General features: G+C 37.4%; 1 protein-coding gene across 2 annotated transcripts in view; it reads right to left on the bottom strand.

Annotated features, from left to right (window-relative positions):
* Positions 1-9,429, bottom strand: part of COL11A1 (collagen type XI alpha 1 chain) — a 230,623-nt gene extending 221,194 nt beyond the window's left edge. Inside the window, exon 1 of one of the 2 annotated variants that reach the window (XM_031002707.3) lies at positions 8,884-9,429. In XM_031002707.3, coding sequence (XP_030858567.1) covers positions 8,884-8,989 — 106 coding nt within the window. In that variant the 5' untranslated portion in view covers positions 8,990-9,429. The remainder of the gene's footprint in view (positions 1-8,883) is intronic. The other variant, XM_055375041.2, reaches the window with a different exon arrangement.
* Positions 9,430-12,692: the final 3,263 nt, after the last annotated feature.

The following is a 12,692-nucleotide window of genomic DNA, read 5'->3' as shown; positions in this document are numbered from 1 at the left end:
ACCAGTGATTTTAGTGTAACTAAAATATACCATGGATAGCAATATAGTATAAAAACTATGTAACTATATTCCAAAAGAATTTTACAACTATTGTCTATTAATCTTATTAAGCATTTTGAAGCTCTATATATTTCTTGTTTGGAGATGGTACTTCATAATATAATTCCAATATACATAAAACATATAATTTACTTTCTAACTTGAAGAATGAGTTTATTGAAATAAACATAAAGCACTTTATTTATATACACATGCACATATACCCACACACATCCATACATTATATATATATGGATATATATATATATTGTATATGGATAAACTGCTATTTCTAATAGCTAATAAGCAAAGTCAGACAACTAATCCCCAATAGCATACCAATCTGAGATGAAAGGTTCAATAATGAATATATGAGAGGACTATTTCCAATGATCGATTTTACAGATTGATATTATTCTCAGATTAAACTTTCTTGTTCACTAGTAGAAAAGTAAAATGATGATTTATGCTACTGTCAATACCACTACATATCTTAAGGTATTAACAAAACAAAGTTTTGGAGGTAATATAGTCAGTCTGTAGCTACAAATATTCAGTGGCACCTTTGGAGAGAATGCAAAACTGTTTTCCATATGAAAAAGCTAGAGGCAAATTGAAATTTATTTACTTTTAGCAAATGAATTTAAAAAAGAGGAGTCACTACTCATGTCACTACTAACAGCATAATCTGAGGAGGTCCTCAAACTTTCAGTTCACACCATTCCAAGCTAACTCAATTTTAATCTTGTTCCAGTCTTCTGGGTGAAAAAAGAATATAATTAACCTAAATAGTTACTATATCAATGCTGTGTATTTTGTCACCATGGTAGACACTGGGGACACAAATAAAACTAGATCACAGTCACTACCCACCCAGGAACTCCTAGAAGAAGACTGACATAAGTGAGTAATTTTTAAAATAATGATGTTACATTCTCTCAGTTGATTACACTCCAAAAAAGCTTTTGGATAATCAAGTCTGACATTTTTTATGCTGAAGACAGTTAAGAGAACTTCCATACACCAATCCCCAAAAGTAGAATAAGTCCTGATGATCTTTGCAATGGATCCTGATTAGGACAAGCAATGATCTATAAGAGTTCTTTTACTTAATGAAACCAAGCCAACCACAACTGGAACTTTGAATACTAACAGATAAATCTGTCAGCTTCTCCTTAAGTTAATCAAACGAACAAAAGTAATATTTGATGGCTCCCAGAAACTCCCCTTTCAATCCTCCACTACCATTGAGGCTGAGGTTTGTCCATAAAATGGTAAGAGTAATATGGTCTCTACCACTGAACTTAAGTGCAGGCTGAAGAGTTATCTGGATTCTAACATCACCTTTTACCAGAACCTCTTTTTATTTCTCCTTGAAGGCAGTCAAGTTATTCACCCAATGACCTGGTATTTTCTGTGGTTTAGCTGCATGACGTGTACATTAATATTAGGCCCCAGGGCACCATAATCATAAGATAAGCCTAGGAGGCTGTGTAGAAGCATTAGAACACCCAGCAAAGTGAACATGGACAAAAGCAAGGGCCTTGGAGAAAGCCTGGCAGCATTCAAATTCTGGGTCTACTACTTACTAGCTGTGTGACTTTAGGCAAAATCTTTCACTTCTGTGTTTTTCAGTTATCTCATGGGTAAAATCAGTATTTTGATATCAGCTTACTTCCAGGAAAACTGTCACAATTAAATAAGATTCTCTATGAAAGTGCATATGACAGAACCTTATACATACTGAGCATGTATTTGGTATTAGGGCTCACCTGGAGATATAAGGGAAAGTTTTCTGGAGCTATGATATTTTACTTAAATTTCGAAGTATAAAGTAGGAGAAGGTGTTTGCTGATGGAAGAGAATGAGATAGACATTCCAGGGAGAGTGTTCAAAGATAGGGGAGAACACAGGCAAGAGGTTTAACATCACTAAAGTGCAAGGTAAATGGAAATGGGCTTGGGGAGGTGGGAAATGGCTGGTCATGAGCCTGGACATAAAGATATGCCACATCCTGAAGGGCACTCTAAGCCATTTAGACAACAAACTTATCCTAAAAGCCAGTGAAATAATTGAAGATTCATTTGCATGCAAAAGGAAGAGTAACAGTCAGCAGTAGGTTGGGCTCCACTCTTAGACTCTAAAGACAGAAGTAAAGGAAAGACAGACACCACTTCAATATTTACATTTTTTCTTTCTGTGCAGAGCTATCTAAGAGCACCAAGTATGAAAATGCACTAGAGTTCTTATTAGCCAGCTACTGCTCTTTCTGGCAGTCATCCTTTCAGGAAGTCTATGTGAAAATCTGGGTGAGGAAGGAAAGCCAACTACCTCACACAGTCTAAGGTTCACTCCTTTAAGCCCGGATGTCAGTTTACCAGTCAAACAGAGGAAGGAAGCTTCCCCTGATACTCTGTGCGCTCAAGTTCTATGAATAGGGACCTTCATCTGCCTGTACAGTACAGAGCCATTCAAGAGCAATTAAATTTGGTTAAAATAAGAAAGAAATGCTTTTTAAGAAAAAAAAAAAAAGGTTTGAGGGGATTGCAAAAGTTAATTGTGCTAAAGCACTTTTACACAGGTTTGTTTTAGTTCTCAATTGTCAAGTCGTATTTAAGCTGGTCTCTTACTCTGAAATATGATAACCTTTCCTTTCTCTAAGTTCTTTCTCCTAAATTAATAGCACTGTCTCTAATTCCATGCGCAGCAAGCAAAGAGTTTATTTTACCAGATAACAGTAGGTCTGGTGATCAGCCAGTGTCTAAAGAACCACTAGCCAAGTCAGTAGTAGGCCAAAGACTGCAACTGATAAATAGATATTACTCACTAAATCACTTTAAAATTGTCTTTCATCTTTGCTACGAGCTAGTATTATTCATGTTGAGTTCTGACACAAGTGAACATATAAAAGAATACACTTACCTATATCAATAAAACCATATTAGGGTTTTGAAGGAAGGAGAAAGAAATACATTAGATGCATTCTAAAACAGAAAGTCTTTTAAAATGGAAAAAAATACCTTTAGGCTTTGAATTAAATTGCAAGAGAATTTAGAAGGAATATGTCCTCATGTAGAAAGTGCATTAGTGTATACTGAAAGCTACACTGAAAACTGCATTTAAAGTTGACTCTTTAGTGAAAGAACTTAGGGAGCACTGCAACTTTTTATAACATCAGCGTTTATCTCTCTTCTTTGCTAAGGAACAAAACTTGAATGGTCAAAAAAGAAAAAGTTTGGTTTCCTCTCACCACTCCCAACTCAGGTCACATTTCCCCAGTATTACATGAGGGAAGTGAAGGAGTAAAAGCAGAAATGCTGACCAATGCTCAGTCCCCACTTGCAGTTGCCTTGAATTCCTAATGATTACGCCAACCACGCTTGATTACTTCTCCAAAAGTAAGGAGAAAATAAAAGTGTATCTAATAAAATTCTGGCTTTTAAATACCTAAACATAATCTTTAAAAATTGTATACAACGATGGAGATATCTCAGCATTTTTAAAACTCCATATTTACATAAATTGGTATGGTTAATTGTGAGTATAAAAACTCATGATAAATGCTTTCACAGTATAATCTTCAGGACCCTATGGTCATGTATTGCTTTTCCCTAAAAACAGAAAGACTCTTAATTTGGTGGGAATACTAGTTGAAAACTGGACTTCTAGAAATAAATTTTGAGATAGAAAATCAAAATTTTCCCCCCTTACATCCCTGCAATTTCACATGTGGTAATTAAATTTGTAATAGTTGTTGACAACACAACAGATATCATGGTAGCCTACTAAGAGTGACTACTTCCTATACATTAACTGCCCATTTATGCCTAAGCTAACAGATGCTTATGTAATTTCAGATACTGTGACAATCCAAAGTAAAAACCTTAATTAGAATTTGCACTACTACGTTCTCTCCTATTTTTTTCTACAGTTTGCCACTTGTTTAAAAAAAGCTGTTAAACAACACACAACAAGTGTGTCATAATGATTATCTGACATTAATAAAAGTCATACTATATGTATACATAAAATATATGTCATCCAATCAATTGAAATTAACCTGAAAATATCAGAAATTTGCCATTTTTTATTTGAAATAAATATATAATTTTCTAAGCTTCTTAGAAATTCAAAGTTGGACCTAGTCTTCTATTAACAACTTTAGAGAGCGTACAAAACTATGTTCTTAATCCAGCAATGGATAGAGTATTACGCCTTCTCTCTGATGTAATCTTATAAAATCACATAATTAGGAATACAAATGATCAAAAATTACCTTTCTTCAAAGGTAGTAAATAGAGTATTTTAAAAATTCATTCTGTAACTATTTTCTATTTAAATTTCTTTATATAAGACATTTTCACTATATCTACCTTCTCACTAATCTAAACTCTAGCAAATATATGGTCTAATAATTTCAGACTTCTGGAAATAAATATAGCGATAGTATATAGAATTCTTTCTCTTTTACTTCCTTGTAATTTCACATATGGTAATTAAATTTGTAATAGTTGTTGATTGCACAACAGATATCATGGTAGTCCATTGAGAGTGAGTACTTCCCATAAATTAAATGTCAATTTTTTCCTGAGCTAAAAGGTACTTACATTAGTTTCAGGTGTTTTGACAATCCAAAATAAAACTTTAATTAGAACTTGCACTACTAAGTTCTCTCCTCTCATTTCATTGTCTCAGACTTCTATTATTTAAAATTCTTTTGATCACCATTACAGATCTTCACTCTACTCAGAAAAACCTTGAATATTACAAGAATATTTTTTATGAGGAAGAGTATTCAGCTGACAACTTTTTGTGTCTTAGTTTCCTCATTTATTGAGAAGGTAAGATTGATTAGCAATTTCTATAATTTCTAGTGCTAGCATTCTCTTTTAAAAATCTTATATAAACACCTTTTTTTAACCTTTTAAAAATTCAGCTTGTATTACACAGAGACTCTCAACCAAACTTGATTTAAATCCTTGTTATCATGAAATAGGCAGCATCTCACTAAATTAATCAGAGTGAAGAAAATTTATCCTAGGAAAAAGCAAATTTTTAGAAAAGAAAGGTGACTATTTATACAATTTTCTTAGCTAGAAAGCCAACCCATAAATTTGAAAAGAGATGTTTGCTTTGCTGTATTTTAGGGATAACTTAACATGAACAACCATGTGGTTCTATTTCAGCCACAAATTGAAGAAAATAAAAAACCTAAAAAATATTAATTTTTAAACAACTGTGTTATGCAAATACATTTGTCACTTTGCTACTGCATAACTCTGTTTAAAACTATACAAATACCTTTTAGAGAATAACTTCTATAAAGTATCCCCTCAGTTAAGTATTAATTATGAAGCAAATTGTCACTTTAAGATATTAAGAAACTTAATTTCAAAACTAATGGACAATTAGGTAAAAGAATCTGTGCCACCTAAACTGAGGCTATGTGTGTAAAGCATGCAGAAAGGTGTTTCTCTTTAGTCTATATTCTTTCTCTATTATAGTCCTGATCAATTTTGAATTTAAAAAACAAATGGAAAGACATAATATTAATGAGTTTAGCAAACACTGCATTTCTTATCAGAAGCCTATCTGAGTTTCTGATTTCTGATTAAGGAACCAAATGGACAAATTTGATCTCTTTGCGTGGTTGGACTAGCACATACTCTGGAAGCCAGGACCATTTCACCTGCTGATCCCGGGCACTCAAAACAACACTTCTTCAGGGCTCACTATCGATTCCTGACAAGCTTCCAAAGTTCCAAGTTTGATCAGCCTTTTACGAGATACAGTATTGGCTTAACTGCCAAAGGTTAAATGTAATTTTAATTAGTAAAAAGTGATTCAATTAGATTTTTTTTTAAGTGCTTGATTATAGCTAAGTCTAACTCTTACTTAAAACCCTTACATAAACTCATCTATCTTAAGATAATCATAGTGTGGTCACTATGAATTCCAGGTAAACCACACCTCCTGTGAATAGTAAGTAATGGACTAACTGCCAAAGAATATCAATAAATCACTGAGATACATCATTTACTTTAAAAATAAACATATATATGAAACATAAAATTGAAGTTAATGTAAATAAATATTTATAAAAATCACACTTAACCTTGTTATTCTAAATCACAGCAAGGATTGATTTTTAATGAGTATAATAAATATTTCCAAGTTATAGTTTTATTTTTCAAAGTAAAATAATATGACTAGGTATGAAGTCATAAATTTTCTTTAATCCATTCACTTCCAAGAAATTTCTCTATATTATTTTCTTTAGAGTCTAACTTTGTTTTGAACCCAGATGTTTTAAGGTTTTAATGTTTTAATTTTATATAAAAGTAGTATCTGTTTTAAATTATCTTTGTGCTTAATATCCAAATCTTATCACTGTACCTCAATGAAATCAATGTCATAGTATGATGCTGGGATATAATATCTTTATTTAGAAATTGGTATAAAATCTTACTTCAACCACAAATCTAAAGGCTATTATCAGAAGTGGACACTGGGTTTATTTTTCCCTTGTGTGGTAATTCAGGCTTTGTAGCCAATGTTTTCTTTTTAAGCATTAATATACTATTATTCCCTTTTTGAAGTTAATTAAGGGATAAGAATGCCTACAAAAGTTGGTTCATGTTAATATGTGGCCTCCCAGGAAAAATGAGCACTAAACAGCTTGCTAAAACACACAACAAAATCTTAAAATATAAATATCTAAACTATCACTTAACTTTCAGGGCATTTCATCAAGAAGAAACCCAACAAAATCTAATCCTTATACTTTGCTATTTCTATCATTATTTGGCTTCATAAAAATAGGGAAAGTTGTTTTCCCACCATTTATTTGATGTGGTACTGGGATGCTGTTTAAAAGTGTTTCAGGTATGTTGCTAGACTGAAAATAGAAAATGTATGCATTAAAAGTACAGAAATTTGATTTTAAAAAATATTCATATATTGCCACAGAAAGGCTCAATGTGGAATATAAAAATAAATAGCTTCAGTAAAATAATCCCTGAATCCATGCAAAAGTGTCTCTCGGAGCTTGTATTTCATCCATCACCGAAGAAATTCTCAGTTCCTATAATTTTCAATAAATAGCTGCCATTACAATATTCTCATTTACATGCGTGTGTGACATGCTGAAAAAGAAATGGCATATCCATTTTTCCTTAATCAAGGGTCCTTTTCCAGTACCACTGTAGTTAAGAGGGACTTACAGAGGCTTCATGTCCCACGGTAGACGCAGGAATTCTAAATAATAAACAAAACCAGCAGAGGGCAGAACTGCTGACAGAATTGACCAATCCAATCGGTGACCAGGTACCAAAAGTAAAATACAAACTTTTTGATGGATTTCACTTTCAAAGACACTCTTATCTATCCTTGAAAATGTGGAAATGAATGAATCAACATAATTAATCAACATAATAACTCCTTTCAAAATTCAAATATAGTCCTAATAGGACTTTCACTGTATTTAGCAGGAAAAGTCACCCGGGGGAATAATCTAGCGCTGCCTGCTACTCGGGAAGCTGAAAGCCACTAAGCGTGTGGAAAGAATAACCTGGTCGCAGAGATCGGCCTCCGGGAGGGCTGACTCTCATTAGGGAGAGCTCAGATCTTGGCATCTAGACCCAGGGCCACACTCAAGTTTCTGCTAAAGCCTACGCATTTGGGCTTGACCATTTTTATCTCCCTTGACCCAACCTCGTCAGTCACCCTCCTTCCTATCCCCCAGCTTCTTTCTGCACTCCTCACAAAGCTTGCTTTCTACTCTAAGCTGTCTGGGCTCCCTGACCTCCAAAGGCTTTCGCCTGCCAGTCGATTCTAAGGCACCTAACGGACCGCTCCAGCCAGATGCCTTTTCGGGAAAGGGCGGGGGAAAGAGGGAGGGAGAAGGCGGAGGGGAGGAGTGAAGTCGCTCTCCCTCCGTGGGTACTGACAGGGTTGCAGACTTCCGAGCAGGTCTGGCCATTGAATATTTGGTGGTGCCACGTAGGAACTTTTCCTTACCTCTCTCCTCCCACCCCACCCACACCCCCTCCCCTTCCCTCCCAATCCCTAGTCCTCCGCCCCCACCCCATTTGCTTGGCGACTTTCATCATTCTCCAAGAGAACTGCACGTCCAACCTGCAAGAAGAAGCGGAGGGGTGGGGTGGGGGGAGTCACTGAAATTCAGGGGAAAGTGTTCTCCCTATCTTGAACCTATTCCTAATAATCTGCCAATTTTTGTCCACTTAAAATACATTGACCCTCCCCCGCCCCCCAAACACACAGAGTGTTCCTAATCTTCTAGATTCACCCCCCTGGTTTCTCTTATATCCCCAAAACTAAAACAGCCTGCTTCTCACTTGGTTGCAGACAAAGAACTTTATCAAGGTTCATTTTATACCCTTTATATTTTCTCCTCAGCTCACCCTTAAAAAGATATTCCCATTAGTTAGAATCTGAAGAAACCAGATGTGTTCCAAGGGCAGTCTAAAGACTGTGCCTCAAACAAAAGCTTTGTATAACTGCCCTTGTGTTCAAGGTAATATTTTTCCTCTTTTCAAAGAGGCTGGAAAGTGGCGAAGGGCATTTTCATCAGGCTCTCCTCCTGACAGATCTTTTTTTCCTGCTACCTACCTCCTCTCCCTTTATTGTCCCGCCTACATTCATCTCTTTCTCCGGTTTCCAATTCCAACCTGGTAGCAGCTACAATCTGGATTGTATTTAAGGGAATTGCTTTTTTTTTTTTTTTTTCTTGAAGAGCGGGGAGGAAGGGTAAAGGGGGGGAGGGGCGCAGAAGCAGTAGGACCGACGGCAATCTCCCACCTCCCCAAATACATTTTTTCTTACCTCCTCTGACCTCTCTAGCTTGGAAGAGGAAGGTCAATGCGAGGGTTGTTACGGTGAAATCCCAGAGCCACCGTTTCGTTTTCCACCTAGAGGACCACGGCTCCATCTCCGAGCCCCGCACTCACAACTGTGAACTCAACCCACGAAATTGCGACTGCAGACCAACTTCGTCCTTTCCAAGGTATCGCCGGGGATGTTTGCTACACAGCCATTGGGGAGGGAGAGGGGGAAAAAGTCAAAGGGCTTTTTCTTCTAAATGTGGTGGTTTGCGTTCTTCGTGTCTCTAGCCCTTTCCTCTCCCTCTGAGTTGGCCCCACCGGCCGGGACCCTCTGATCCTTCCTCTGCCGGGCCCTGCCTTCAGAATGAAGGCAGATGAGGGGCTTCCACCAACAAGCTGAGAGTACTGTGTGCCCCTAAAGGCTTCATGCCGTCAGTGGGCTGGACGAGTGGCTCCGGGCAGCCCCCTCCTCCGCCCACTCCCCTCCCTGCTCCCAGCTCCCCCACCCAGGGCGAAACTGACAAGCAGGCTGAGGGTCAGACCCAATCACACGCCTCTGGGGCGGCCCCAAGCCCGCCCCCGCCTCCCTCAGCCCAAGAATGAGGACTCCGAGCAGGCCCAGCCCACCAACCACCCCCCATCTCCCCACTCCTCTCCTGCCTCCTCGCCTACCAAATCCCCGAGAAGAAATGGGAGGGAGTTACGGGGGACGCGTGCTTGGCTCCAGCACTTTGGGAATGAAAGGAATTGCAGGAGAGCCCCGGAGCACACGGAGTTTTCAAGGAGCTTCTGTATTCAATAAAAACAGCTACTTGTCTACTTGCACCCGTCTGTTAGCCTCTCGCTGGTCGGCGGGAGAGGGGAGGAGTCCAGCGCCTGATCGGCCACACCGCTGGAGTCCTGGGCTGGCAGCGGTAACCTTATCCTTGTGCAAAAATCTGCTTCGTATGGCAGACGTGGAACCAGTGGACTCCTTGCGCTGCCTACTCTGAAGTGTTTTTATTTTTATTTTTTTAACCCAATAATTAGAAGAAAGGAATGAAGATGGAATGGAGGGACCCTAGAAGTTAACACCTAGAGCGTGTAGGGAAGTCCTCTTTGGAGATCTGAAACTGACAGGTTTATCTATTAAACGTTTAAATTCAGCACTAGGTTCATTCAGTGGCTTTCCTCTTAAAAGAGTTGAACTGTACTCTGAGGGAGAAGGAGGAAAAAATTTATGGGAGCTGACATTAAGAGGGTGAGTAATTTAATTTTCCAGCTGATTCTGTTCTGATCCTGGATGAGGGGGTACTGAGGAGTGTGTAGAAAAGGCGAGGAAAGCAACTAGCAGAAATCTCCAAGAGGCTCGGCCCACAGCTCCTCATTAAGGACCTGGCCCTGGCCCTCAGCCTCAGGAGCCAGAAACGTGGTCACTCCACAGTGAGAGTAATGAAGAGGGCAGGTTTCTAAATTCCCTCTCTACTTAACCCATCCTCAAAGTAATCCTCTTACACCTGGAATATAGATTCCCAAGTCACTTTTTCCACGTTAAAATCATTCCATTCTATTGACTCCTTTTTGTTCGTTAATAATTCCTAAGATGTTTCTCTCAAAGATTTTCTGGAACAGTGCCCATCAGGGTGCCAGCATACATTAGCCACTCAATAGAGATGGGTTGGATGAATGAACACATTTTTCTGTTGACAAAGACTAGAAGCATTGGCCAGGGCCTACTTTGAGTATTTAAGTCATTTAAATGCTTAAAGGCCCTCAACTAAGTTTACTGGGTACATATGTTCAATTCTACAGCTGCCACTAATCTTTAGGAACTCAGTTTTCTATTAGTCATCAAATTATGCCTCATGATCTATCAGATTACATCAAATCTCTTCATGCAGTTTAAAATTGGAAGAAAGGTGATCAAAGACTAGATTGAGCCCTTATAGGGGTATAACAGCATGAACAGAGACATATAAACTGAAGAAAGCAACTAGAAAATACCTTCAATATAAATATCACTCTCCATAACAAAGAACTACTCCTTTATCAAGAAGCTATCTCTTAGATCACAGGTAAAAAAATACTTGACATTTGTAATGCTGTTGGCAGAATGTTTGGGATGCCTCATATCAGCTGCAGAGAAATATCATCAACTAGTTCTTCAGATTACAACCTTAAACTGTTGGTTAAAATAATTTAATATCATATTGCATTTGAATCTGAAATGCACAATTACAAATTAAGACCCTTACAGTAAAAATATATGTATTTACAATCTTCATTATCCCTCATCGTCTCACAGATGGAAAATTTGTATATATTGGCTGTTTCCAAACTTGTGTACAAACTGATTTTTCTGTTGAATCTTCGGATATTTTAAAAATTACTTTTTACATCTTCTCTCAAATGTAAAATAGTGAAATGAATGCAAGTTTAGAAATACGTATTTGTGAAGCTGCCAGAATTCTAAATCAATTCAATATCCAGAGAGAGTTACGGTGCTTGTAGCAACATGTACAAATAGTGTTCCAAATTGTCTCTTAATAGCTCTCAAATTTATTGAGAGTTCTGGGGCCTGATACTGTTCTAGAAGGTGAGAAATGATGCAGTCAATCTAGCAGTCCCTACTTTCTGGTCACAACTCAGACCTTCTCACTGCTGTGAAAGGGTCCTTTCAGGCAAAGCATCTTGGGTGAATAGAGTTATTACCACCTTATGCTCTCTGTACTTTGTGGTCTGAATTCCTCTGGCCACTGCCCAGCTAGGCATAATCTGGGTCTCAATGAATGCCTCTAGAAGGAAACATAGCAAATTCATGGTGAGGAATAATTATATCTAAGCCCTGTAGCCTGTTGCTAGATGCCAGATCTAGAGCCTCCCTAGGAACCAGCCCATGGATTTACAGGAGATTAACTCAGTGAAAGAAAGGATAATACTAAACAACAATGGGAGCAGGGGAAAGCCAGAAGAGAGGCACCTTAGCTAACTTCAACTTCACACAGGGGAACTTCCAATGGCATCATTTCCTGGGCCATCTTTCAACCAGTCCTTGCTAATTGTTTACGTGTAGATTCAAAATATAATAAAACAGGCAGTTTTCCTGACTTAAGTCTTTAGTTTGAAGCACAATCGGTGATATTTTCCTATTTTGTCACATTTACAAATAATGATGTTTAAAGTTATTTTTTCAGCTTTGTAGAATTAGTTGTTATTGGCAAGATTTTCAAAAACAGGATTTGAAAAGTAGAGAAAAAATAGTCATTTTTCTGTAGCAGCATTTTAAATTAACCATTCGTCCATATTGGCTTGTCAGAGAAACTGAGATAATAATTTGACAATGGATTGGGAGGTCAAAGTAAGGAAACTTAAAGTTCTAAATAATCTTCAGAGCCCACAGAACTTTATGAAACATTGTAAAAAGCTCATAAACCATCCTTCACATCTTCACAAATCTCTAGGAATCAGGGGAGCTGGACTCAGAACCAGTGTTTGAAACATTAAGACCTCTACAACCAAAGAGAGACTGAAGACACCTTGACAATAGCTGGATGCCCCTAATACAAATAGTATTAAAATATTGACAGAACTCTATAACAATCCTTAAATTACTACAGCTAGAATTAGGGGAAAGAAGAAGTATATTAGGTAACATGATTTTATAAACAGTGCATCATCTTTTAAGTCACTTGGCATGTATTCCCCTTTTCTCATACTGATGTTTCATCCCCCTATTTTTGATATAGATAGATAGATAGATAGATAGATAGATAGATAGATAGATATAAATTAGGTATTTTCTCTAAACATTTTACTTTAATTAAAATTACA

The sequence above is a fragment of the Gorilla gorilla genome, chromosome 1 (assembly GCF_029281585.2).
Source record: "Gorilla gorilla gorilla isolate KB3781 chromosome 1, NHGRI_mGorGor1-v2.1_pri, whole genome shotgun sequence".
NCBI classification, from domain to species: Eukaryota; Metazoa; Chordata; class Mammalia; order Primates; family Hominidae; genus Gorilla; species Gorilla gorilla.
This window is presented reverse-complemented; position numbering and strand designations above follow the sequence as displayed.